This window comes from Tamandua tetradactyla, chromosome 2, assembly GCF_023851605.1.
Source record: "Tamandua tetradactyla isolate mTamTet1 chromosome 2, mTamTet1.pri, whole genome shotgun sequence".
Lineage (NCBI taxonomy): Eukaryota > Metazoa > Chordata > Mammalia > Pilosa > Myrmecophagidae > Tamandua > Tamandua tetradactyla.
In genome coordinates, this window is record NC_135328.1 from 204,761,502 (window position 1) to 204,786,527 (window position 25,026).

Here is a 25,026-nt window from a genome sequence, read left to right on the forward strand (position 1 = left end):
TTTAGTTTCAAATGTTTTCCCTCTATGTTTGCGGGTAGTGGGAATGTCCCCCCTACCTTTACCTTCATAGGAAAGGTGGCATTGCTCTCATCACATGAGCTGGGCAGCTTCCTCCCGGGGAGTCAGCGCCTAGCACATAGCAGTTTTCATGAAATGGTAATGGTGGTTGTTCGTAGAATTAGGAGTTGCAGGGTGGAAGGAGGGGTGAGATGTTTCTGGTGACATGACTAGGTACAGCGTGGGCAGAGGTGGAATCAGGGCATGGGTTTGGCTTCCGTGAAAGGTGTGCGCGGGAGTGAGTTGGAGTCACCTTATTAGGGGCTTGAATCCTAGGCTAGGGAGCTGACATCCCCCTGCAGGAACCATCAGAGAGACCGGCTGAGCCTTCTGCCCTCAGACCTTGGGTACCTGGCCAGGCCCCCTCGTCAGGAATGCAAACCCTGGCCCAGTTCTCTGCCTTGCCCCTGCTGTGTCAAGTTGGCTCCACTGCCTGTGTTTTTCATGTGTGCAGAGGAGAGGGCTCCAGCATCTCCCATCCCAGGGACAGGGTGAGAGGACCAAGACACCAACCAGCCATCAGGGAGCTGGGAGGCTGTAGGAGCAGAGGGAGCAAGGGCCAGCCATCTGCACTGGAAGTCAGGAGACTCAGGTTCCCCCCCTTCAGTGCCACCCCACTTAGCTGGGTGGCTCTGAGCAAGCCAGTCAGCCTCTTTGAGCCTCCATTTCCGTCTGTGGAACAGGTGGATGCTGCCTCTGCCTCTGCAGTGAGGCTCCAATGAGACCGAGCTGGTCCATGCTGCCTGGGGCTCAGGCGTGTCCTTCCTCTGGGGGCCTCGTGCTGTTTCTTGCCAACACCTGTTCCACGGGCCCCCCCGAGAATTTGGGGCTGTGCAGGTAGGGGGGAGAACATGGGGGGGGCAGTTGGTGAGGATCAGAGGGGGAGGCTGTGACCTTCTCAAGGCCACAAGAACCACGGGCCTGCTACACCAGGCTGGTATGGGAGCAGAGGGAGAGGCCCAGCCCCTGCTCTGCCCCTGAGCCCTCAGCGCCACGGAAAGACCCCTCCCCCAGCCCCAGCGGAGGGGACGGCTTGTGAGGTGGGGTGGAAGTGGCTGCCGGAGGGTGACCTTGAGAACCTCTCTCTGCCTCTGAGCCTAGTGCCCAGATCTCTGGAGTGGCCCTGACTCTCAGTTTTCAAAAACGGGAGCCGTCACTGACCCGTGAGGGCTGCTGGGCTGAGGCCGAGACTGACAGTGGGCGAGCCTCCCACCCTGCCGCCTCTGCCCCGACCTCAGAGGTGGAGAGAGGCCACCTACTCCCCAGCCACCCGCTGCGGTGCCTCCCTGCCAGCCCGTGCTGGCCCAGGGCCAAGGGCTCTGGGAAGGTGGGCTCCACCTCTACCCCATTCATCGCTTGCCTTTCAGCTGAGGTGCATAGGGGCTCCCTCCCAGCCCCTCCCCAGGGCTTCAAGCTCCCAATGCCAGGACTGGGCAGGGCCCTCTCCTGTCCAGGTCACCAGGCCCATGGCCCTCCCTGACTGAGGACTTGTGGCCGTGGGCTTTGAGGGTCAGATAGCCTGGGACCTGCCCACTGCCCCCACCCTACACTCATGGGCCCTGCCTGTGCCAGTCAGGGTGAGAACTGGACAGCTGGCTCAGGGATTCTGGAGCAATCTGGGGCAAGGGAAATGAAGGGATGGGGTTGGGGCGGGGGAGCTGAGCGATAGAATGCAGGTGGGGGCATTGACGTTTTTCAGGATTCGATCTCATTTTATCCCCAGAGCAATTTGGTGAAGCAGCCATTATTCAGCCCACTGAGGCTCAGAGAGGTTAAAGAGCCTGCTAAGGTCACCCAGCTGGTGCGGGGCGGGGGCTGAGATTTGAGTTAAGAGCTTAGCTGACTCCACTTATAACCACTTGGGTGCAAGGCATGCAGAATGAGACGGGGGGAGGGTTGCGCAATACAGAGGGATGTACTGTACCCCATGAAATGGCAAATTTGGGGGACTGTGTTCACACCTGCAGAACCTGGGCTCATCTGGGCCTGCCCCTCCCAGCTGGCCCTCCCTCCTTTCCTCCTTCTCTCTGACCTATCCCTGGGGCTCAGCACCCTGAGCTGGGTCCCGGGATGAGGATGAATGCAGATTTGGCAGAGGTTCCCATGGACATGCAGAGCCTCTCTTCTGCCGGTTCCCTTCATCGGCATGAAGTCCCAGCTCGGAAACCCGAGAAATCCTCAGGCATCAGAGCTGGAGAGGAGCCCGTGGAGATCAGCTGGTCCAACCCCCTCATTTTACAGATAATAATTATTATGAGTACGACTGATGGTAGCAATTCGCAAAGGCCTTTCGCATCTGGGTTGCCTCTGATACATGCCAGAGCCCTTGGGGCGGGCAGGACTCAGGTGGATTTTTTAATTCTCTTCCCCATTTCGTGGCCCAAGGAACTGAGGCTCAGAGGTGTAGAGTTGGGCCTTGGGGCACACAGCTGACCAGGGGACTGGACTCTTCTCCCTGAGCTGGTCCCACCCCTCCAGCTGCCTAAGGCTCAGAGCCCAGTGCTATGCTCTAGGGCTGCACCCTGTATCAGGAGCAGTGCAGGGGAGTTGGAGAGGGTGTCTAAGGGGGCTGATTCTTAGAGGTCTCTGTGGGGACAGGGCATGTATCAGGTGAGGCTCTAGGATTCCAGTGATGCCACCCCCTTCTCCGTGCTGGCAATGATAGACTGACAGAGCTGTCCCCAGGAGCCCCTCTCCCCAGCTCTATGCCCATGGGGCACCAGGATGCTCCAGAAAAGCAGAGTGAGAATTCCCCTTGGAGACCACTCATACAGAGAAGGAAACTTGGCCCACAGCAGGTTAGGGACCCGCCCGCAGTCACATCTCAAGCCAATGGCAGAGCTGGGCCTAGAACCCTGTCTCCTGACTCAACACGTGGCTCTGTCCTCCCACACCAAAGACAGTTCCCATTTATTGAGTGCTTGCTGTGTGCCGGCGTGAACACTTTACACCGAGTCCTCAGCACAGCCCTATGGGATAAGTACTGTTATTATCACTACCCTCCCCTTTTCCAGATGAAGACACTGAGGCTTAAACGGTTATGAAAATAGCTCAAGGCAAAGCAGGAGGTGGTAGCACAGAGATATGAAAATAGGTCTGTCTGACTCCAAACCCATGTTGATGCCAACCCTTATATGTATTATGATAGAAATAAAATTCCTTTAAGCTTTCTTTTTTGTGAACTAGGGACATCATTTGCTCATTTAATTATTCATTGAACATTTATGGAGTATCTATCAACTGAGGAGGCCAGGGAGCTGGTCTGGGGAGTCAGAGCAATTCACAAAAGCCTTTTGCATCTGGGGCTGCCTCTGATGCATGCCAGAGCCCTTAGACTCACGTGGGGCTTTTTGTTCTCCTCCCCATTTTGCAGCCCAGGAAACTTAGGCTCAGAGAGGTAAAGAGATGGGCCTGAAGAGTCAGAGATAAGACAGTGAGATTCAGAGTCTCCTGGCACTCCTGAACTCTTCCCCCACCAAGGAGGGCTGTCCCTCCCTGCTCCTTCTATCCCCAGCCCAGCCAGGGGCTGTGCATCTGCAAGGTTTCTCTGCCTACCCTCGTGGGAAATGGAGGCATGACTCAGTGGGCTTTGTATGTACCAAAGAAGAACCTACTGACAATAGTATTAGCTACCCCCAGCATGTGGGACCCTCTCAGGCACTTGTGCTGAGATCTCTGCACACACCATCTTGTCTAATGCGCGCCATCAGCCTGTGCGCTATGAGCTAGTATTAGCTCCGTTTTCCAGATGGGGAAACTGAGGCTTCGAGTCATCCCGCGCAGGAATGGGCTGGAATTAGGCTTTCTTCAGCTCTCATGCCTGTACCTTTATCCAGCAGCTCAGGCTGTGTGGTTCTACGTTGAGAATGCTGGTTCCTGTAGGACAGGGCTCCAGCCAAGCAGGAAGTATTTATTAAGCACCTAAATGTATACAGGGTCCTGGGAGCCTGCTGCAACCCTTAGGTGAGCTACTCAAGCCCTTGAGGCCTCAGTTTCCTGGTCTGTGAAATGGAGATGTTGATAGCACCTAATTTACTGGATGGTCATGAGTACAGAACCAGAGTGCTTGGCACAGGGCCTCGGGTGCTAGTAGCTGCTATTGTCACTGAGCTGTGGTGTGTGGTGGGGGCGAAGGGCTAGAGGGGGCGTCAGAAGAGCCTGATCTGCTCTGCAGACAAGCCTGTTTCCCCCATCAGTCATGGTTATTACACTTGCACGATCTGCCTCACGGGGCTGTGCGGAGATCACAGGGGTCCCAGGGCGCGTAGGTGCCGCTCGGTGATCTGCCCTCGGAGTGAACGGATCCCGGGGGAGAGGAGGCGTTGGGAACACAGTGGGCGGCGGCACAGGTGCGCCACAATAGCGCGCAGGTGTGTCTTTGTTGGCCGGGAGAGGCGCGACGGTTCTCCAGGCGAGAAAGGAAAGAGCAGGCTCTGGGGGCCGCCTCCGCGCCAGGGCCGGAGAGTGGGTGCAGGGACGGCGAGCGTGTTTCCGGGAAGGCGGGGCGCTTACCCCCGGCGGCCTCCAGATCCCCACCCTCCCCGGAAGAGGCGCCTGGGGCGCTGTCCCTGGTCCTGGAGACCGCCCGGTTCTCTGCCTCCAGTTCTAACGGCGGCCGTTAGAGGGCGTCCCCGACCACGGCGGGCTCCTAGCTCCGTTTTAGACCATGTTTTTCAAACGCCTGCTTTATTACCCTGAAATGAAATTCCTAGGATAATAAACTTATTTACACATCCAATTTCAAAAACTACTCAGTATGCTTCCCCAATAAAAGTAAAAAGCCCTCTACTTGCTTATATGCATGTTCTGGCATGGCCACACCACAGGGCCTAATAAAGTAACCACACATTTGCACCTATTTGTAAAAACATATATGTTTAGATTTAAAGGCAGAGAATCATCTCGCTGTACCTGACTTCCAGCTCAGAATGACTTAAGTAGTTGCATCTCTAGAAAATTCTGTATGTATTAAAGCTCCCCCAAATAGTCTCAGGTTCTAGAATGCAATATCAGGCTTTCCACCTACATGAATGTCTGGGGATTATTTGATGCACAAGTCTTGCTCGGTTGGGACGTTCTCAGATATAGCTTTCCTGGTCCCCACCTACTGAATGACAGTAATGACCCCCAATAATTGCTGAGGACCAAAACCACCCCCATGAATGTCTCTAAGGGCCATTAGGGGGCGGACCCACCCCTGTTGAGAACCACTGCTGAGGTGGGGGTCTTTGGGAAGTGAAGAGATGCTGAGAGTCCCGGCCTGGTGGGCTGGCTGAGTGGGAGGGTGACCCCTTAAGGGACTGTCAGGGCATCCCATCCCCCATCTTACAGATGGATTTGTAGAAGTCAAAAAGGGAAAGGGGCTTGTGCTAGGAAACAGCAAGTGGCTAGTAGAGCCAGGAGCCCTGGGTGAAGCTCTGGGCATCAAGCAGTTTCCCTCTCAGTTCAGCCCAACTGCCCTTGAAGGTGGACTGGGAAGGTGGCTGTACGCTTAGCAAAGGAGGTAGAAGGGGGAGGCTGGCTGGATTCCAGCCTGTAATGTGTAAGAAGGACCTTGGCCTCCCTCTTCGCTCTCCTTGGGGCTACAGCTATTGCATACCTCTCTAATCTCCAAAGAGCCGGCGTCCTCTCTCCTACCTTTGTTTCTTCTGAATAGTTAGCTAGGTACACTGTGCATGTGTGTGTGTGTGTGTATAAAGGTGAGCATGCGGTTTGAGTAAAGGCAGTTGACCTGTGTGTGATTTTGGTGCATGGATCTGATGTCATTAGTGTATGTTCACAGGTATGTACAAACCCAATTGTCATCAGTTGTGTTCATACAGTGATTTGGGATCTGCAGGTATGAGCTTGATTTGACCTTTGTATGCGTGTGCACATGTGGGTTGGCAGTGTAGGGGCTGACGTTCATGTGAGCATGTATACATGCATTTGATCTTGACTGTAGAAACAGTGCATGTGCACAGTCCAAGGACAAGTGCTTGTCTTTCCTGGGGAGGTTTGCGTGCAAGTGCTCCACCAGAGATCTTATCTGCCTCATTCACACCGTCACCAGTATTTCCACAGTGTCAGGCACACAGTAGGTGCATATTTGTGGATGACTGAAGGAAGGAAAAAGGGAATGAATGCATACAAGTGTACTCATGGCTCCAGAAGCACACTTGCTCGTTTGCTCCCAGGGACCCTCGAGGCATGTGCTTCGCTTGGAGAAATCCTCAGGGGTAGGGTCCTGAGGCGAGCATTTACTCTGGCTAGTCTGGCCAGGCTGGATTGTCCTGGCCCCTGATGGGGCACCTTGAGTGGGTAGAGATTTCAGGAACTCATCGAGTAGAGTAGGGAGTCTCAGAGCCAGGGCAGGGAATGGCTGAGTTGGTAACCTCACTGAAGGCAGCTGCTTAGGAGGAGATGTGAGCCAAACCTCAACACTCCTCTCTTCCCTCCCTTCCATGTCTTGGAGACCCCCTCTTCAAGATTTTAGGGTTAGCAGCTTCTTGGGATTGTGTGGGTGTGGCTAGCCTAGAAAGACCACAGGCTAAGAATAATGATGCTCCTGAGTCTGTGAGCATAAGGAATTCTCTTAAGGCAATTACATTTTTTCCATTGTTTAGTCTCTAATCCAACAAGGTGGGGAGAATAGGTGTTTAAAAGATGAGCAATCAGAGGTCCAGGGAGGAAAACTGATCAGTACAAAACCAAACAGGAGGCTGCTTGATCCTGGGCTTCTTGCTGAGGGCCAAACCTGGAAGCCCCAGGAACATATATCATGAGTGGGGATGACTCAAGGGACCCTGGCAAGGGTTGACCCCCACCAGCTCCCAGTAGAACCCACTTCTGATATCTGACTCTGCCCCCGCTCAGGAGTTGCTGAAGGCAGGTGGGTGGGACTCCCAGAGTTCAACCTGATGTCATCTTGGAAAGGGAACTCTGCAACCTTCCACCCCCGCACCCTTCCCTCTTCTTCTGCACAGCCTGGCAACTGTTTGAAAGACTTGAGTGAAACTCGAGGAGGCCCTGAAGGGGAGCCTTATTCCCATTGGGAGGTCCTGAACCCTACAGGGCAGCCAGGCTCTGGTCTCTAGGTGAAAGGCTGCGGACAAAGGAAGAAGAGGGCCTAACCCCATCCCAAAGATGACGATGATATTCCCAGAGCCAGTGGGGACCACCTGCTGTGTGCTGACTTGGGATCAGTGAGGTCTCTCCTCACAATGGGACGGCGGAGGATGGATGTCTGGGGGGTATTAAATAATGTTGTTCAAGGTCACCCAGCGCGGAAGCACCACAGTTGGAACTTGAACCTGGGAGACCTGGTCCTGGTCCCACACCTCTAACCGCTAGACTCTACTGCCCCTGGCATGTCTGTCTATCTGTCTGTCTGTCTGTCTGTCTGTCTGTCTTGGAGGTTGTTCCACAGCCCCACAAGTTTGCCTCATTCTTTCCAACAGCTGTATGGTACCGCATGACATGAATGGACTATAATTTATCTGTTTCCCTCTTGACGGGCTTTTAGTTTGTTTTGGAAATCTTGCTGCTAAATCTTTGCTAACCCTATAGAAATGTCAATTTGATGTAGTTAAGCCTGATACAAATGACGCTGCAGCAACTGTTTTACTTATTTGACAAATACATGCTATGTGCAAAATACAGTTCTAAAAGCTTTATAAATATCTGCTTATTTAATCCTTAGCACACCGGTTTGAAGTACATACTGTTATCATCCCCATTTTGCAAGTGAAGAAACAAGTACAAAAAGACAAAATAACTTGCCCAGATCACATGGCCGAGGCTGTGATTATGGCTGGGGCTATACGCGTGAGCCTCTCTGTCCCTTGTTCTTGACAGTTCATCTGCAGGCTCACGTGCTGTGATGTGGAGGAAGTGGACTTGCAGGGTAAGAAGGTACACTTAAATTCTGATGTTGTTTGAGGGATCAGGGGCTGTGTAGGGAGCTGGGAGTGTCCTGCTGCATCCCTGGCTGAGGGAACGTGACCCTCCCACCCCCACCCCCACCCCAGCTCCTGCCAACAAGGCAGCTGCAGCTGGTCAGAGCTAGAGAGGCCGGAGCCTACACTGGGCTCTTTGTCTTTGGTGGGAACCCTGCAGCCCCCATGGCCCCTCTCAAGGGCTCACTGTCCAAGCACCGGTGGGGCCTCCCAGGGGCCAGGCCCGGCTCAGGAACTTGGCACATCAGAGGCCTCTTGGCCACCCTGCCAAGTGGGCATGTGGAGCCCACTCAAGAATCATTCCCACTGAAAAGATGGACAAGTGAGGCTGTGGACAATGTCCAAGGGGGGGCAGCAGCCTGGATGGGGCTGGAGCCCTGAGCCCTGGCCCCAGCACTGTACACCCCTCCCCCATGACCCAGGCCCAGCTCCGGCCCCTTCACCCTCCCTCCCCTCAGCGCCCTGGGAGCCCCTGTGCTGCTGCAGCTTAGGAAGGAAGGAAGGGCTCTTTCCCTCCTCAGGCCACCTCAGTGCCCCCAGACCCACCCCTCAGGAGCCCAGCTGGACCTTCCCGTGAGAGGCGGGTTTCTCACTGCCCTGGGCTGACCCAAACAGCCCAGCCTAGAGAGGAAGGGCCCACCCTTGACTCCAGAGCATCCTGCCCAGGAGAGGGGGACCATTCCCTGAGGGCTGAAAACCAAGTGGGGTCAGTTATAAGGATGAAGGAATGATACTTGCCCCACGTGGGCTCTGCACTCTTGATGGGGCCCCTGGGGTTCTCTCTACCTACTGGAGTGTGCAGAGAGGAGAAGGGTCAGAAAGGCAGAGAGGGCAGCTGAGGACAGACCCTCGAGAGAAAGTAAGTGCTGTGAGCAAAGATCTCAGTTTCTATATGCAGAAGTGGGGAGACCCTTTGCTGGGTAATCCTACCCCGCCTGGATGAGGGCCCATTGTATACTGTGGAATCCTGCATGTGGGCCAGTCATTTCCCAGGGGAGGACAGAACTAACCAAGCCCTGGCCTGGAGCCCAGGGGGAACAGTTCCTGAAGGTTTTGGAAGAATTCCTGCCTCCCTGACATTGTGCCCTCTTGTCCTCCCCAACCCCCATCCCTCCACTGCACCTGCTCCCTGTGTTCTTTGAAGAGAATATCCCATAGAAAAACCTCAAGATGCTGGGGGTCTTCTGGGGCACAGGGGGTGGGGGAATAATCCTTCCCTTCTTGGGGGAAGAGTGGGCATTGCCGGTGGGGTGGGGAGGGTGTGGAGGAGTCCTGGGGCAGGGCTAGTATTCTGTTGTCCCCTGACACATCGCCACGTGAGACTGGGGAGGCAGCCTACTGGCCAGCCAGCACCCGATGGCGAGTTCTGGGTGCAGAGGAGAGGGTGGGGAGCGGTGAGTGAATGTGTGAGGTTGAGGCTATGGGTCTCAGCACCCCCAGAAGGTGGTGGAGTCAGGGACCTGGGCTGGATGAGATTTAAGAAGGGTGTGGAGCATCCCTGCTCCTCCTCACCAGGGCTGTGGGCCGTGGGTGCTCCCCAGGGAGAAGCATGAGACTGGAGCGAAGGGTTCCTTCATTCATTGGAGACTGTTCATTCATTCATTCGCCAGAGGAATAGAGCATCAGACCCAGGACACAGAACTCTTATAGTTGGCATTTGTTGGGCATTAACAATGTGCCAGGACTTCACATGCATGAACTCATTACGTGACCTCATGGCCCTAGGAGGCAGGTGGGTTTAGTCCCTCCAGATGAGAAACTCTAGGTAAGGGAGGAGTCGGGACGTACAGACCATTTTGACCCTGGGTTTCTAATTCTTAACCGGGCCAGCCCTGAGCAAACCGATTGGTGGCCCGAGGGGGCTGGAGGAGGGTGTGCGCCCCCAAAGGAGGCTCTGTAGCCCGGTGTCCCAGTCCCAACTCGCTGCGGGTCGGGTGCTGGCGGCAGAGCTGGTTCCCTCCCCGCCCCCGTCCCCCTCCCCCACGCTGCCCCGCCCGGCCCTCCCCCGGGCCCCGGCTCGGAAAGTCCAGCGAAGCGCCGAGGGCGGCGCGGACAAGCGGCCCTTTCTGTGCGCGGCGGCCGCTCGGCGCGCGGCTGCCCCCGGCAGCTGGACGGCAGCCCGCGGGGGCGCGGACAATCCCGGGGCTTGTGGCCGGGGGCGGGGCGGCCCGGGTTGCCAAGGTGACCCGAGCGCGGGCAGGGCGGCCCCGGGGCGGCGCGGGCCGGCGGGGCGGGCGGCGGCGGCACCATGAGCGGCCGCAAGCGCAGCTTCACCTTCGGGGCCTACGGAGGGTAGGTGCGCCCGGGGCCGGCCTGGGGTCTGGGGGCTTCCGGAGTTGTGAATTCGGGCTCTGTGTGAGGGGAGCGGCTTTGTGTGAGTGCACGGCAGGTTGTGGGGCTGGGGCTGGGGCTGGGCGCGTTTGTGTGGGACCTGGCTTGTCGCCAGCCTTGGTGGGTTTGTGCGGCTCGGGTGGGCCGGTCCGCCGGGGGTCGTGACTGCACCGGTGGGCATTTCCGTGGGCATCCCCGCGGTGACAGCGCTTATGCATGTGACTGGTGTGTGGACAGACAGGCTGGGCCTCTGTGTGTCTGGCTGTGTGTGTGAATGTGCGTTTGCCTGTGTGCCTAGATGTGTCGGAATGTGGGAGGGAGGAGAAGGTTGGGGGAGGCTCTCCCGGGCCTCAGCAGTGGGGTGTTGATGGCAGGAGCCCCTGCCCATGCCATCTGGCTCTGGGTTACCCCCTCCTCCCAGGTGTGGCTGGCCCTTGGGGTCACTGTCCTTCCTGATCTCAAGTGCCCACCTAAGCGGGGTGCAGAGGCGGAGCGGGGGGTATTCCTGCCTAAGGCAGAGATTTGGCCAAGTGGAAGGAGGGCGGATAGACCCGCCAGTCCCAGTGTCCCCTTCACCCAGGCAGCTGCGTGACCTTAAGCAGGCCACTGCCTCCTCCCCACAGGCTCTGGTGGTCAGGAGGACACACGGTGTGGGTGTGGAAGCGATTGGGTGTTTAAAGCAGCTGGCACTTAGTAGGTGCTCATTGACCGACGGAGATTGCGGTACTTCCCCTCTCTTGGACACTGGACCTCTGAGAGGACCCTGGCGTAGGGGTGGGATGTGGTGAGAGGTGAAAGGACTGCCCTCTCTATCCGGGTTCCCTGCTAGCCGTTCATCCCATGATGAGGGGAACCTGACTTGGGGCCTCTGAGTTTCCTGGCCAGCTGACACCAAGGGGCACCCCGGGTGGGTGGGGCAGAGTTCTGTTGTGTGACCTTGGGCAAGTCCCAGCTTCTCTGGCTTCATTTTGCAGTCTGCAAAGTCAACCTAAGTATTAGGTAACCCCCGGAGCTCCCAGCCCTGCCTCCCAAGAAGACACCCTCTCACTGGTGGAGGCTGGTTTCTGCACCTACTCTGTGCCCCTACAGCCGCAATGCAGGAGGCAAGAGTTGTTTGTTGTCCCAACAGTTGCCTGAACCCCTCAGCCCCAAGCTAGGCAGGAGGACAGAGCCCAAGCCAACCCTCTCCAACCCCCCAGCCCCCCCATTCCCCTCCCCCAGTCTTCCGGCCCAACCCTCCCCAACCTCAAGGTGCCTTCAAAGGGCAATGGGGATGAGAATCTGGGAGGGAGCACTGCCAATATACTCTCCTTGAGGCTGTACCTGGAGGGATTTAGGGGAGTAAAGCCTGGGGCTGCCCCTTGAACTCTGGGGGCTTGAGATCTGCCTTAGGCTCTATTTTGGGGGACAAGTGAGTGTTTCATTGAAGTGTGGGTACGAGAGGAAGCTCTGTGTGGCTCTCCTGCTCCTGCATGCCCGAGCATTTGTCCCCTGGAGGGACACAGATGAGCTCCAGCTTAGGACCCGAGGCAGGCTGCTGGAGCTGGGGCTGGGGGTGGGGTTCCTCTTGCCCACATCGTAGACATTCAGAACACCCCCCAATCCTGGCTGGAGATGCTCTAAACTGTCCCCTGAGGACCCGTCTACATCCCTACTATGGTCCCACTGCTGTAGTCATTATCCCAAGACACTGCCCCTCCTCCCCCCATTAGCCCTTACCCCTTCTGATCCTAAGATCCTGCTCCTCTATCCCTGTACCCCCAATCCCACCACCACCACCACTTTCCATTTCTCTGATCTCCTGTACCTCCCCCAACAAATCTGCCTGCTCTTAAAGCTGGGTAGGCTGGGGTGAGGGCCCCCAGCATCCTAAAGGAGATGGTAACACTGCATCCTTAGAAACAGTACCTCCTGCAGGCCCCTCTGGGAGGACAGGGGATGGAGTAGGGGTTGGCCTGATGAGCTGGGCAAGCGGCGGGGGGCTATGAGTGTGTGGGAAGAGCCTGCCCCTCACCTACCGTCCCTTTTGCTATGTTTCAGGGTGGACAAATCCTTCACCCCTCGCCGGACTGTGTGGTAAGTCCTGGGAACTCTCAAGAAAAGCTGGGCTGGCTTGGCTGACCCCTACAATGCCAGGTCAGACCCCTCCAACCCTCCAGACATCCTTTCTGGGGTATGGGGTAGGCAAGATCCTCTTATCAATTCTGCCCCACACATTCTTCCCGCAGTCCCTTCTAGAGTTCAGCCTGGGAGTCAGGCAAATCAGGTGCAAATCTCAGTTCTGCCACTGCCCGTGTGACTTTGAGTAATTCAGCTAATCTCTCTTAACCTCAGTTTTCTCATCTATAAAATTGGGATTAAAATACCCAATCTAGAGAGCAAACTCGTAAACAAAACAGGGCCTAACATATTGCAGGTCCTCGCTAAATGTGATTTTCCTTCCCTTTTCTCTTCTCCATTCCTTCCCACCTTATGGTGGCTTCTGGCTCGATTGGAGGCTGCCCTTAGCTTTTGCACAGACTCCCCAACCCTCCAGTCCCACTTCGTACACGGCCCTCAGAAGCCCCACTTCCATTTCCTTTGCCTGATGCTGCCCTCTGCTTAGAGGAGAAAGGAGGGAGGCAGCTGTGCCTGCAGCTTCCACAACACCGAGGAGGCAGTGGGTGGAGGTGCTGCCTCACCTCGGGATTCATGGCACTCCCTGATGCCCCAGCATGTGGGCACCTCCTGGCTTCCCTGACACCAGTGTCACAAGGGCTGGCTTTTCCTGCTGCCACTTCAACTCCAGTAGGGAGCCCCCCAACAGCTCTTGGTCCTGCTTCCTGCCTCTGCTGAGGGCTTCCTAGGGTCCAGCAAAGCCCCCTGGCTGTTAGATGACTCCCGTCTAACACCAATGCCCCAGCTGCTACTAGAGCCCTCTTGGGAAGCCGTGCCTGGGAAGGAGCACATGGGGTGCCAAGGATGAGCTCCAGGGCTGCTGACCTTTTGATTTTCTTTTGATGCTGTCTGTGCAGTCTAGGTTCAGTTACTCTCCCTCTCTGGGTTTTTTTCTCCTGCTGTGTCCAGTCAATCTGTTGACATTTCTGGTGAACTTCTACTACGTGCAGAAAGGTGCATACACCCAGAGCAAGGGGAGTGAAGGGAGACATGGACAGGGGGAGGAAGGCACAGTTCTTCCCTTAAAGAAGTTCATCACGTACCATTTCAAATACCTGCTATAAGCTGGGTGCTCTCGGTGCTTGACCCTCATCATCTATATAATCTTTCCCGTATCCCTGAGTTAGGGACTGTTATCTCGAATTACAGCTGAGAACAAAGAGACACAGAGCCCAGAGTCTCGCTCATTCTGTTCCACGGTGTCCAGGCCATAGGGAGAGTCTAAGCAAGGGATGCATTTGAGGGAAGACTTGGAGACAGAGGGGTGACCCAGAAGGCCCACTTTTGGGAGCCCTGGACCAACAGTCAGAGATAAACGTCCAGGACTGATAGTAATTGATCACCTGCATGACGTTGGGCAAGTCCCTTCCCCTGTCTGACTTCAGATGACACATCAGTAAAGAAAGGAATCCCCAGGACATGCTTTTTACTCATAGTGCCTTGCCCTGAGTCCTCTTTGTCGGGGCTGCTGTCCAAGGTGCTAACCCGTAGGCCTGCCCTTCCTGAATCTAAGAAGCCAATTGCTTAGCCTCAGCCTGTGGCTGGCATAAGTGGTGTATCGTTTTTATTGTAAATAGTGATCATTGTTACAATTAATTGTGATTTCCTGGCATTCAGGGACTGTATCCCCCTCTTTTTCCAGCCTGGGTCTCCTCCTTCTCTGTGCCCTCTATTTCTCATCAACAGGAATTTGGCCCCTGCCACCCCTATGTCTCTGCTTCGGCTCACCTTGATATATCCTTCCTTTTCAAGTCCATAAGATCTCCCCATGCCGCTAGCCCACCTTTATCACCATTTGCAGAGTGTTTTCTTTCCTGATCCCCACATTCCATCTCTCTCTACTTAGAATGTCTCCCCCACTTATAATGCCTGGAGAGCAAGTATTTGCACTTATTCATGGGGTGGTGGAAAGAGCATGGCCTTTGGAATCTGACAATTTAGATCTGTCACCTACAAGTTATGCGATCTCAGGCAGGTCACTTGCCCTCTCTGAGCCCCAGTTGATGCTCAATAGGTATTTGTTGAATTGGATATGTCAGCAAGTTGACTTCAGATGAATTGATTGCGTCCTCCTAATATTGTGCCATGATGCTAGCTCTGAAATCCTTGAAAATAGGGGTTGCTTAAGTTAACTTTTTACTTGGCTTAGCTCCACTCTTCAGTCTGAGTCTCATGAAAGCCAGTCTGCAGTCTTCTCATCTCTGCCCCCATTTAGTCTTGCACAGCTACTTGTACCCAGTAAGTACTTAATGAATATTTGTAGAAATGACTTGACTGTGCCCAGAGAGTGAAACTATTAGAACTATGTCAAGTAAGGTGGGAGGGCTTTTGGGGTAGGCATGATTTCCCTCCACCTCTTTTTAAAATTAAGGGGTTGCTTGGATAAGGGAAGCAGTGAGGTGTCTGGTAGAGGCCAGATAAGATCATGGCTGGGTATCCTACCCCCTGCCCCCCATCAGCAAGTTGTCTGCAGTGGAGTATCTCAGAGCAAGTGGGAAAATGTAAGAAGTGAGGTCCAGTGAGAGTGTTTGGCACCAGTGGAACAGGGTGACTCTGGTTTTGCAGCCCTAAAAGACCCCAGATCCTGGGGTAGGAGCTGGACATTTAATATGGATTCAAGTGGGGGGGGCCAAGTGGGAGGTGTCAGGTTTGGGGAATGGCTGGGTGGACTTGAGTACAGTGTTTGGAAATACCCTGGGCATTTTACCATGGTGCTCATTAAATCATGACTACATGGTGGGAATGTAAAATGGTGCAACCACAGGGAGAAACAGTATGGCAGTTCCTCAGAAATTTAAGTATAGAATTGCCATATGACCTGGCAACCCCACTTCTGGAGGTATACCTCAAAGAACTGAAGTGGAACCTTGATGGATGGCTGAACCCTAATGTTCATAGCAGCATTATTCACAATAGTCGAAAGATGGACGCAACCCAAGTGTTCATTGACAGATGAATGAATAAACAAAATGTGGTATATCCATATAATAGAATATTATTCAGCTATAAAAAGGAATGAAGTTCTGATCCATGCTACAACACAGATGATCCTTGAAGACGGTGTGTTGAGTAAAATAAGTCAGGCATAAAGGGACAGATATTGTATGATTCAACTTATATGAATTAACTAGAATATGCAAATTTATAGAGACAGAAGGTAGAATACAGGTTAACAGGGGAGGAGGCATGGGGAGTTAGTGGGTGCAGGGTTTCTGTGTAAGGTGATGGGAAAGTTCTGGTAGTGGGTGGTGGTGAGATTAGCTCAGTGTGGATGTGATTAATCCCACTGAATGGTGTGCTTGGGAGTGGTTCAGATGGGAAATTTTCTGTTTTATATATATATATATATACACACACATATATATATAAACATATATATATATATGTTTCCACAGTTTAAAAAAAGCACAACTCAAGGGCAGGCCATGGTGACAGGTCTCGCCTGTCATGCCAGAGACCTGCATTCAATTCCCAGGGCCTGCTGCCCATGCCAAAAAAAAAGGACAACTCAAGAGACAATGATAATTAAATGTAATACATGTCTTGGGCTGGATCTCATAATGGAGGAAAAAAGACACAAAGGACATTATTGGGACATATGGAAAAATTGGAATATGGACTAAGTTTTATATCAATGTCAGAGTTCTTAAATTTGATAACTGTCCTTAAGGTGGTTACATAGCTGAATATCCTTGTTCTTAGGAAATGTACCTGAAACTACCAAGTCTTCAAGGAGAATGATATATTCAAGCAACTCTCAAATGTTTAGAAAATTGTTAGACCCATAGATAGAAAGAAAGAATGAAATGACAAATGTAGCAAAATGTTAAAAGTTGATTCTGTGTATCTGAGAGGGTAGTATGTTAGAGTTCCCTGTTTGGGTTTTATATTATTTTTGCAACTGTCCTGTAAGTTTGACATTATTTCAAAATAAAAAGTTTTTTTTAATTATGGCAATAGTCCTGGAAAGGGGGCTGTAGTGTTTCCATTTGACAGAGGCCAAACCAAGGCAGAGAGAGAGGCAAAGGCTCCATCCCAAGGTCACACAGCTGGCAAAGGTTGGATCTGAATCCAGCTCTTTCTCCTGCTGAGGAAATGACCTTGTCTGGGATAAGTAGCCATAGAAATGAGGGGAGTCTCGGTTATGGGAGGATGGTAGATGACTGAGATGGCCCTGAATGTCCCCAGATGGGGTCACTTCAGCCCCCTGTGTCCTTTTGGGAGAGCCCACTTGGTGGCTGAGATGTCATTCCTTTCAGTGGTAATGTGGGTGGAGCACTTTCTGTGGATGATCCGAGCACTTCACCTGAATTATCTCGTTCTGTCCTTACACCAGCCTGACAAAGTGGAGACTCTTTCTATCCATCCTTACCTTACAGATGAGGAGACTGAGGCTCAGACTGGGGAAGGGGCAGGTGGTCAGCGAGTGGTGAGCCAGGATAGGCTGTGCAGTCAGTCTGACGCCTGAGCCCAGGCCTTTAGCTCTCACTTCCCTGGCTGCTGCTTGTGCCAAGCAGTGGGTCAGGTGGGTGGCCCCTGTCCTCAGTGCTATCACTGACCCAGAGACCCTGGACACCTGTGTGCTACCACAGGAAGCACTAGGCTGGCCTCATTAGTGGATCTGAAAAGCCAAGCAGGCACAGCCCACTGGGCCTGTTCATTTATTATGCATCTGGTAGATAGGCCCCCAGCAGGCAGCTGGCAGAGCACAGGACAGGGGGGCTGGCAGCTGCTTCCTGAGTCCATACCTGCCCCCATACCTCTGAGCCAGGATGCCCTGGAGCGAATGCCTCGGCAGCCCCTGCCTCATTCCCCCAGCCCAGCCAGGGTGAGGGGGTCCACTGGGAACCCAGGCATGGGTCCCCAGCTCATTAGCAGGCCCATCCCAGTAGCCCTTTCTGGGGGAGGCTAGGCCCTCAGTTAAGCTGGGCATCATTTGAGTTAGAGGGGGAGGGGCTGGCTGAGATGGAATGTTAGATGCATAGGCTCCTGGCTGCCCAGAACACTGTGGTCCTGTATTGATCATTCATCAGCTCAGCAGCAGTAACTGGAGCACCTGCTGCATGCCAGGCATGGTTCTTGGTACTGAACAGAGACAGGTCAGTCCCCACCCTTGGGGTCCCTGATTTGGCCAGTACTTTACCTCTCTGAGCCTCAATTTTCTCATCTGTAAAATAGTGAATGGAAGAGACTGATTATAAATAGACAATAAAATAAACCATGATGGTTGCTATGAATTTTAAAGCAAGACTCCATACTAACTACATACCACCCTCCTGTGGCATCCCACTCAACAAGGAACCCCTGACTTTGGCTCATGACCCCTTTGCATATAAGAAGAAATCTTTGGAGGCCCCTGAAGAAAATACACCTTTATTTTCAGTGACTTCATGGACCACTTAAAACCCAGCTGTCCCCAGCTTGAGCCCACCACGGCCTCTTGGAAACTGCTTGACTAGCCCTTCTTTGCACATTGCCAATGACAGGAGGGTCCCTACCTTTGAAGTAGCCCATTCCATTGTAGGACAGCTCTGATGGGTATAAAAAGCTTTTCCTTACTTAGAACCAGATACTTAAACCTTGTTGTACCCTCTAAGGCCTCCCATCCTCAAAGTGGCCATTCAGCAAATTAATTCAATAAATATTTAGTGTAGGAATGCCCTCTGAGGGCTAAGCCAGCTGGGTACTGGGACATGCAGTGAAGCTTGCAGACTGGGCCACTCTCTTATGAGGTTTGCAGTTCGGAGGGGGAAATAAGAAAAGAGGTGGTTCTAATCAGGGGTGATAAGTGCTGATTGGGGAGATGTGGGAGGTGCCTGAGAACTCACAGAAAGGACTCTTCTCCCACTCCTGGGAATCAGGGAGGCTTCCTGGAGGAGGTGACTTGAAAATTGAAACCCAAAAAGAAGACAAGGGAGGATCATGTCTCTTGTGTATGGATGGGACAGGAGAGTGGAAGGGCAGGGCTGCGAGAATATTCCAGGAGGAGGAGGTGGCAAGTTAGCAGCATAGAGGAGAAAAGCACATGGTGGTACATGGACACAGGGCAGAGTTGGGCTTGGCAGGTAATGGTGGGTGAGGCAACTATAGGGTCTTGTCCCTGCAAGCCTCCATAGGACTTCCTGAAGGGTGCCCTGGAAGTGCTCTGAAGCCCCAAACTCCCATGGCCAGTGGCCTGCCAGGCCCCCTATTGCCCACACACCCTTCCCACTCTGGGAACCTGCTCGGGGCTGTTGAGTCAGCCCATGAGTGTTTACTGAGTCCCCATGCAGTGCCACTAGGTCTGCTCAGGGCCTGGGTGATTGGGCCTGGCCCGTGAATACTGCCTCGGCCACCAGCTGGTTGGGCAATTTGGGCAAGTTAGTTCATTTCTCGGGCGTCTTTGTTTCCCTGCCTAAAACCAGCACCTGGCCCAGAATTAGGGCCCTGCAGAGGGGGCAGATTCACTCAGCATGTGGACTCGGCCCTCTGGACACTCACCTCTGGGGTGAGACCTGCTGACTCGTGAGCATCCCTCCCAGCCTGGGCTCTGGCTTTGACACTGGCCTGAGAACACTGACTTAGGAGTCAGACAGGCCTGGCGTTGGGGCCTGCCTGGGTGCCCTCAGGAAGTCACTTACTGCACTGGCCTCAGTTTCCTTCTTTGTGCAGAGGGGATATTAGTAGCCCTTACCTCAGGGGGAGGCAATGAGGAGGTGCTTCTAAAGGGCCGGCCGGCAGAACAGTACAGCTGCTCCAGACCACATGCTGCAGGAGTGGGGGAACATTTTGGACCCAGGTGACCCCAGAGAAACCATTCTCCCTTTCTGAGGCTCATTTCCTACCTATAAAGTGGGAAGATGAGCTTCAATATGCTCTGATGTGCTGGGGTTCTAGTGAAATCACATATCCCTACCTTTGACTTGGTCTGTTTGCTGTGTGACCTTGGGCTAGAGACTTAACCCTTACGAGCCTCAGTTTCCATGCTTTAAATAGGGACAGCAAGTTTCACCTCACGGGATTCTTGTAAGACTTCCATTAGCCATTCACGCATTCACCAAATACTCACTGAATGCCTCCCATGTGCCAGGTACTGGCCTAGAACTGGGCATGCAGCAGTGAGCCTGGGGAACACAGTACCTGGTCCATTAGCTGATATTCCATTGTGCAAGACAGACACAGAACAAACTAACAGACAGATGAGGTCAACTTGGAGGGGTAATGGGTAATGAGGGACTGAGTGGGTGGGGAGGGGCCCACCTTCTCTAGGGGTATCGGGGAGGAGTGGCCCTGGGAGAGAGGTCCAGGCAGAGGGCAGAGCAAGTGTAAAGGCCTTGAGGCAGGAACTGGCCTGGAGGGATCAAGGCCCAGAGGGGGGCCACAGTGGCTGGAGGTAGGCAGGGGCGCAATCATGGCAGATCTTGGAAGATAGGAAGATGTCAACCTAGTCAGGTGCCAAGGAATTGGGCTAGCAGCTGGGACTCCCTTCCTCCACCCCAAATCTGGAACGTTGTGTCATCTTCTGGCTGCAGATGAAGTGGCTTTGGAAGCCTACCTTCTCTCAGGTCAAGAACACCTGCCCACAAGGCTGGACCAGGAGGAGGGGGCTGGGGCCAGGCATTGTGGGCTGGCATGTGGGAGGAGGCTCTGCTTGGGCCTCTGACAAGATGGGACGTGCAGGCAGAAGGCCAGGTCCCTGAGTTGTAGAAGCAAACAGGGGTGGAGCCCACTGCAAGGCACCACCCAGAGGTGGCTTAAGATCTGGCACAGAGGCTTGGGGTGTGAGAGGGAGCTGGTGGGGGACAGGGGAACTTATGCATGCTTTCCTTATCACCCCAGCGCCGGCTCTTCCACGGAGCTGGAGGTTCCTTGAGATGACCCTCACGCACTCACGCATGTGTACTTCTCTAGCCACGCTCATGAACTTGACCCTTATAAACACATCTCTGCCACAAACATAAAGTTATATACAGACAACAGACATATTCATTCATGCCTCCGATCACACGGGCTATGTGCCAGGTGAAAAGCAGACCTAGTCCTGACCCAAAGAAGTTCCATTTCTGGTGGGAGAGACTGAGAGTAATCTCATAATCACACCATGAAATGTGCCGACCAAACTGAGAAATCTGCTAGGGAAGCTTGTCAGGGTGGGGGTGGCCTGACCCAGTCTGAGGAGGGGGCTCTGGAAAAAAGGAATAGGCATTTACCAGGTGGTGGAGAGGACAGGGGTGAGCTTGGGAAAGAATATGACAGGTGGGCAGAGCCCAAAGAAGGCTGGAGCAAGGAGAAAAGAGCCCGAGATGCGGTCGGTCGGAGAGACGGGGGTGGGGTGGGGGGTGGGCAGACAGGCCGGGTCTTGCGGGCCACGTGAGGCAGGTGCGCGTGCATCTCACAAGCACTGGAAGCCGCTGGGGCCCTCAGCCAGGCGGGTGGTGTGATCAGATACAAACACGCTCGCACACCAACCCACACGCGCCCCAGACACGAGCGCTGTCGCTCCTGCGTACATTTCATGATCTGCCAGGCCCTTCCCATCGACATTCTCACCCACAAAATCACACCCACCCACCTGCACCCCCCAGACAGAGCTGCGGAAAATCCCAGCCAGGCCCCCAAGGAAAGTGGCAGACATCCGCCCCTCCCACCTGCTGATTTTCTGGGCGGGCCTTCCGGTGAGGGGCTGTTTGCCCAGCCCAGCTTCTAGCGGGTTGACCTTGCTCGCTCCATGTTTGCCTCGGCGCACGTGGCCATGCACACAGATGCAGGCTCATTACATGGGGAAGGTGGCCTCCAGCTTAGGAAGCCCTTTCACATGCATTACTTAGTTGAATTCTCGTAGCCACCCTGCAGGGAGGAATTGTCAACACCGTTTTACAGCTAAGGAAACTGAGGCTCAGAGAGGTGAATTGACTCGCCCAGGTCCCAAAGCAAATGCTTGGTGTAGCTAGAATTTGAACTCAGGTCTGCCTCACATGGGGGTCTGTGTTCTTTCTCCCTCTATAGCCCGCCCAGGCTCAGGCACATGCAGGCGTGCTGGTCACCTTTCCAGGCTCGCACTGAGAAGCTGACATGTGACCTTCAACACCAAATTCTTCCAGAAACAGGTTGATCAACCTGAAAAGTTATTTAGAGCCCCAGGAAAGAGCCTGTGCTAGCGCATGCCCACTTGCCTGGTGACCCTGCAGCTTTGGGGGTTAGTGCCAGGGGTGGGGTTGGCCACCTGCCAGCCTAGGGCAGCTCAGGGCATGGAGCTGGATAGAGAGCAGAGCCAGCGTTTGCATTTGCAAATGAGGTGGTCAGCCCTGTCCCCCACAGGCTGACCCCTGCTGGCCTGGCTCCCAGGATGTGACATGCTGCCTGGGTGGCTTCTGTCCTGTCTTCATTCTTTCCTGACCTTCAGCAGGTTGCCTGACGCCTGATGTAAGGGAGAGAGTGTGGGCTTTGCAGTCAGTGGGAACCTGGTTTCTGCCCAGATCTGCTGCCTTCCGACTGGGGGACCCTGGCCATGGGAGCCAAACCTCCCTCAGGGTCAGCTTCTCCCCCTGGGAATAAATAATAAATACCTCCCTCTCAAGATGGTTGAGAAAAGTAAAGGAGTGGTGTGCTTGTAGAAGAGAACACTGACTTGTAGTAGAGCTCAGTTTTTTGATCTTAAAAACTTCTAAATCTTTAACTTTTTTTCTGTTTTAAAAAAAGAAATGCTCATTGTAAATATCCAAACATATGCAGAACTATATGCCATAGAAGGTAGAAGTTTCCAGTGGTCCTGCCTCCCAGCGATAACCCACGTGAACTTTTATATGTAAATTTTATATTGTTTGGCAACTTGCTTTTCTCACTTAATGATATTCTTCAAACATATTTCCCATCAGGACCAGAGAGCATCTTTGTCATTGCTGCATAATATTCCATGGTTTGCATGCACTTTGTATTTAGCCATCCTCCCTCCTTGTAACGGACGTTGGGGTGGCTTCCAGGTTTTGTTTTATGTTGTTGCTGTTTTGTTTTTTTGCATCCTTAATAGTTTATTTTAGGAAAATTGGTATATACATATATTTATACAGATAAGCAAAAGAGAAAATGTAACCCCCAAATCCCCTCCTTAGAAGTAACTGCTTTTAACATATAGGCATATAACTTTGCAGAGTTTGTATCATATATACTTTCAAAGACAGCTATGCTTCATGCCATAGTAAGATACAAAGAATGGCTTTCCTTTTTTAGCAGTTACACGCCCTGCCATAAATCTCTGGGCATTTGTGAATTTCTGAGGGATAAATGCCAACACATTTTAACCTTTCATAGGAATGGGCCAACAGCCCTGCAGAGAAAAGGTAGCAATCTACATGCCCTCAGCAGATCTGTGAAAGAATATTTTCTCATAGTAATAGAGATTCATTCACTGCCTCTGCCCTTGGCCACAGGGATTCTAGAGTCATCAAGAGGCATAGAGTCCTGAACGTGGGAGGTCTTCTTTGGCGGTTATCTAGTCCAGCCTCCCTTTTCCCCACATTTCCCACACCTCAGTACCACCACCCCATATCCCGCCTTCCTCTTGATAGGGAGCTCAGGACCTTACAACAAAAAAGCTGGGCTGTTTTGTTGGGCAGCTGTGTTTATCACACTGCGTTGAGCTCTAGTCTACCTTCTCACAACTTTCACCTGTGAGTCCCTCCTCAGCCCTCAGGAGCCTACAAAGGAAAGAATGAAGACAGGAAAGGAGACAGAAGAGAAGGCAAGGAAATGCTCATAGTTAATGTTTAGCAAGCACTTTGCATGTATGACCCATTTAATTCTCACAACCCTCGAAGGCTGGCTCTGTTATCTCCATTTTACAGATGAGGAAACTGGCTCAGAGAGGTTAAATAACTTGTCCAAGATCACACAGCTGTTAAGTGGCAGAGCCGGGATTTAAGCTCATCCCTTTCCATGGAGCTATTGCCTTGGTCTGGGTGGCCATCCCATCCAAGGGATCACAGGGGCAAGGACTTCTGCTCATTGCCAGACCCCTATTAGGCGGAGGCTGGTGCAGACGGGGAGGGATAAAACAAGGCCTCAGCACTGAAGGCGTTGGCGTCTGGGTGGGGAGGCCAGAGGAGCCCCTGGAAAATTAGAGAACAGCCGGCCAGTATCACTGGGGCTTTGTTTGGGGGTAGAGGGGCCTGGCTCTGATGCCAACACCCAGCACCATTGTATGGCCCTGAGCAGGCACCAGAACATGTGTCCTGAATAAATGATTAAGTGTAGGAATGAAGGGCAAATGAGGGAGTGGCAGAGGAATGCACAGAGTTCAGAGAAGGCCTGCAGTAGGCCCGGCAAGGGCAATAGGTTGATGGAGGCGGGGGCAAGACAGACGGAGGCTGTGGTGCTGTGAGTGGGCATCAGGCCCCGGCCAGTGGCACATGGGTGCTGGGAAGGTCTCTAGGCACAGGCTCTCCAGCCCCAAAGGCTTCAGTAGCTGTGCCAGGCCTGTCTGGGGGAGCGTGTCCTGCACCCCTGGGGGCAGGGAGGGGAGCAGCTGGGTTTGTGCCTCGGGGATAGAACCGTGGGCAAGTCACACCTCTGTCCAGACTCCAGTTTCTCCCTATAAAAGACCTGCCTTACCTCCCTTGTGCTGGTGTTGACAAGGTCCATGGTGAAGGCTGTTTGTAGTATTAAGTGCCCAGCTGGGTAAGCAGATGTTATTATTGGAGCAGGAAGAGGCCCTGGCTAGGTCATCTCAGTGTCATTCCCCCTGCCCCACCCCCAGGCAGGTAGGAGGCAGCCCACCTTGACGTCCTCAGGGAGGTGGGGAGGACTGGGATTAGGCCACAGCAAGGTGAGAGCCAACTGGGCAGGGGGGTGCTGGGCAGGCAGCAGGTAGATGGGAGGCCCAGGCCCCAGTGCTGCACCCTGGGTGGGGGCCAGTCCTGTGACCTCGTCTCGGAGCTGCCAACTTGTTGTTTGCTCAGGAGGCCGCTGCCTGGCCCAGCTCCGGGATCCGGGTGTCTCGGCACCCAGCCAGCACAGGGCGAGGGCGGGGTCCCCATGGGTCACCTCCCAGCCTGGAGCCCGTGCCTCCCACCCCGGGGACCCTGCCAGTTCAACCGTTTGCTACCTGCGAGACCCTGGCCCATCTCGAACCCTCTCTGAGCCTCTGCTTCCTTATTTCTGAGATGGGGTGATAACAGCAGCTGTCTCTTGGGGTGGGTTGTTGTCATAAGGATTAAGTGACATCACAGTGTTTAGCTCAGCAGTCACCCCCTCCACCCCCTGCATTCCCTCTAGAGTCCTGGCAGAGGTCAAATGTACCTGGGGAGAGGAGCACCAGAAGTGGGCTCCCTGCACCTGTCTGGTCTGCTGGACCTCCGGCAGATATGGGGATGGGGGCTAGTCCTGGGACCCAGCTTGGGAAACCTGCTCACCCAGCTGCCCCTGCCACCTTCCCTGGCACCTTGGCAGGGGCAGCGGCAAACAAGGGCAGTGCCTAGTCGTTGGGGTTTGGAGACAATGGGCCACTGTGGCCCCCAGGAGAAGGGCCAGTTCCGGGGTGGCTGCTGGGCTCTGGTTTCTGGGAATTAGA

General features: G+C 53.8%; 1 protein-coding gene and 1 long non-coding RNA gene across 5 annotated transcripts in view; one reads left to right on the forward strand and one right to left on the reverse strand.

Moving 5' to 3' along the window:
- The first annotated feature begins 10,215 nt into the window (after nt 1-10,215).
- Nucleotides 10,216-25,026, forward strand: part of RAP1GAP (RAP1 GTPase activating protein) — a 51,567-nt gene continuing 36,756 nt past the window's right edge. For all 4 annotated transcript variants that reach the window (XR_013171214.1, XR_013171215.1, XM_077150940.1 and 1 more), the window contains exons 1-2: nt 10,216-10,286; nt 12,366-12,401. Coding sequence is in view for 2 of the 4 variants with exons in the window: in XM_077150940.1 (XP_077007055.1) it covers nt 10,243-10,286; nt 12,366-12,401 (80 nt within the window). In the remaining 2 variants the exon portion in view is untranslated. The remainder of the gene's footprint in view (nt 10,287-12,365; nt 12,402-25,026) is intronic.
- On the reverse strand, nt 23,031-24,624 carry LOC143674787 (uncharacterized). Its single transcript, XR_013171217.1, has 3 exons — nt 24,562-24,624; nt 24,069-24,130; nt 23,031-23,155 (listed from the first exon to the last, which is right to left on the reverse strand). It is a non-coding gene; the product is annotated as an uncharacterized LOC143674787 (long non-coding RNA).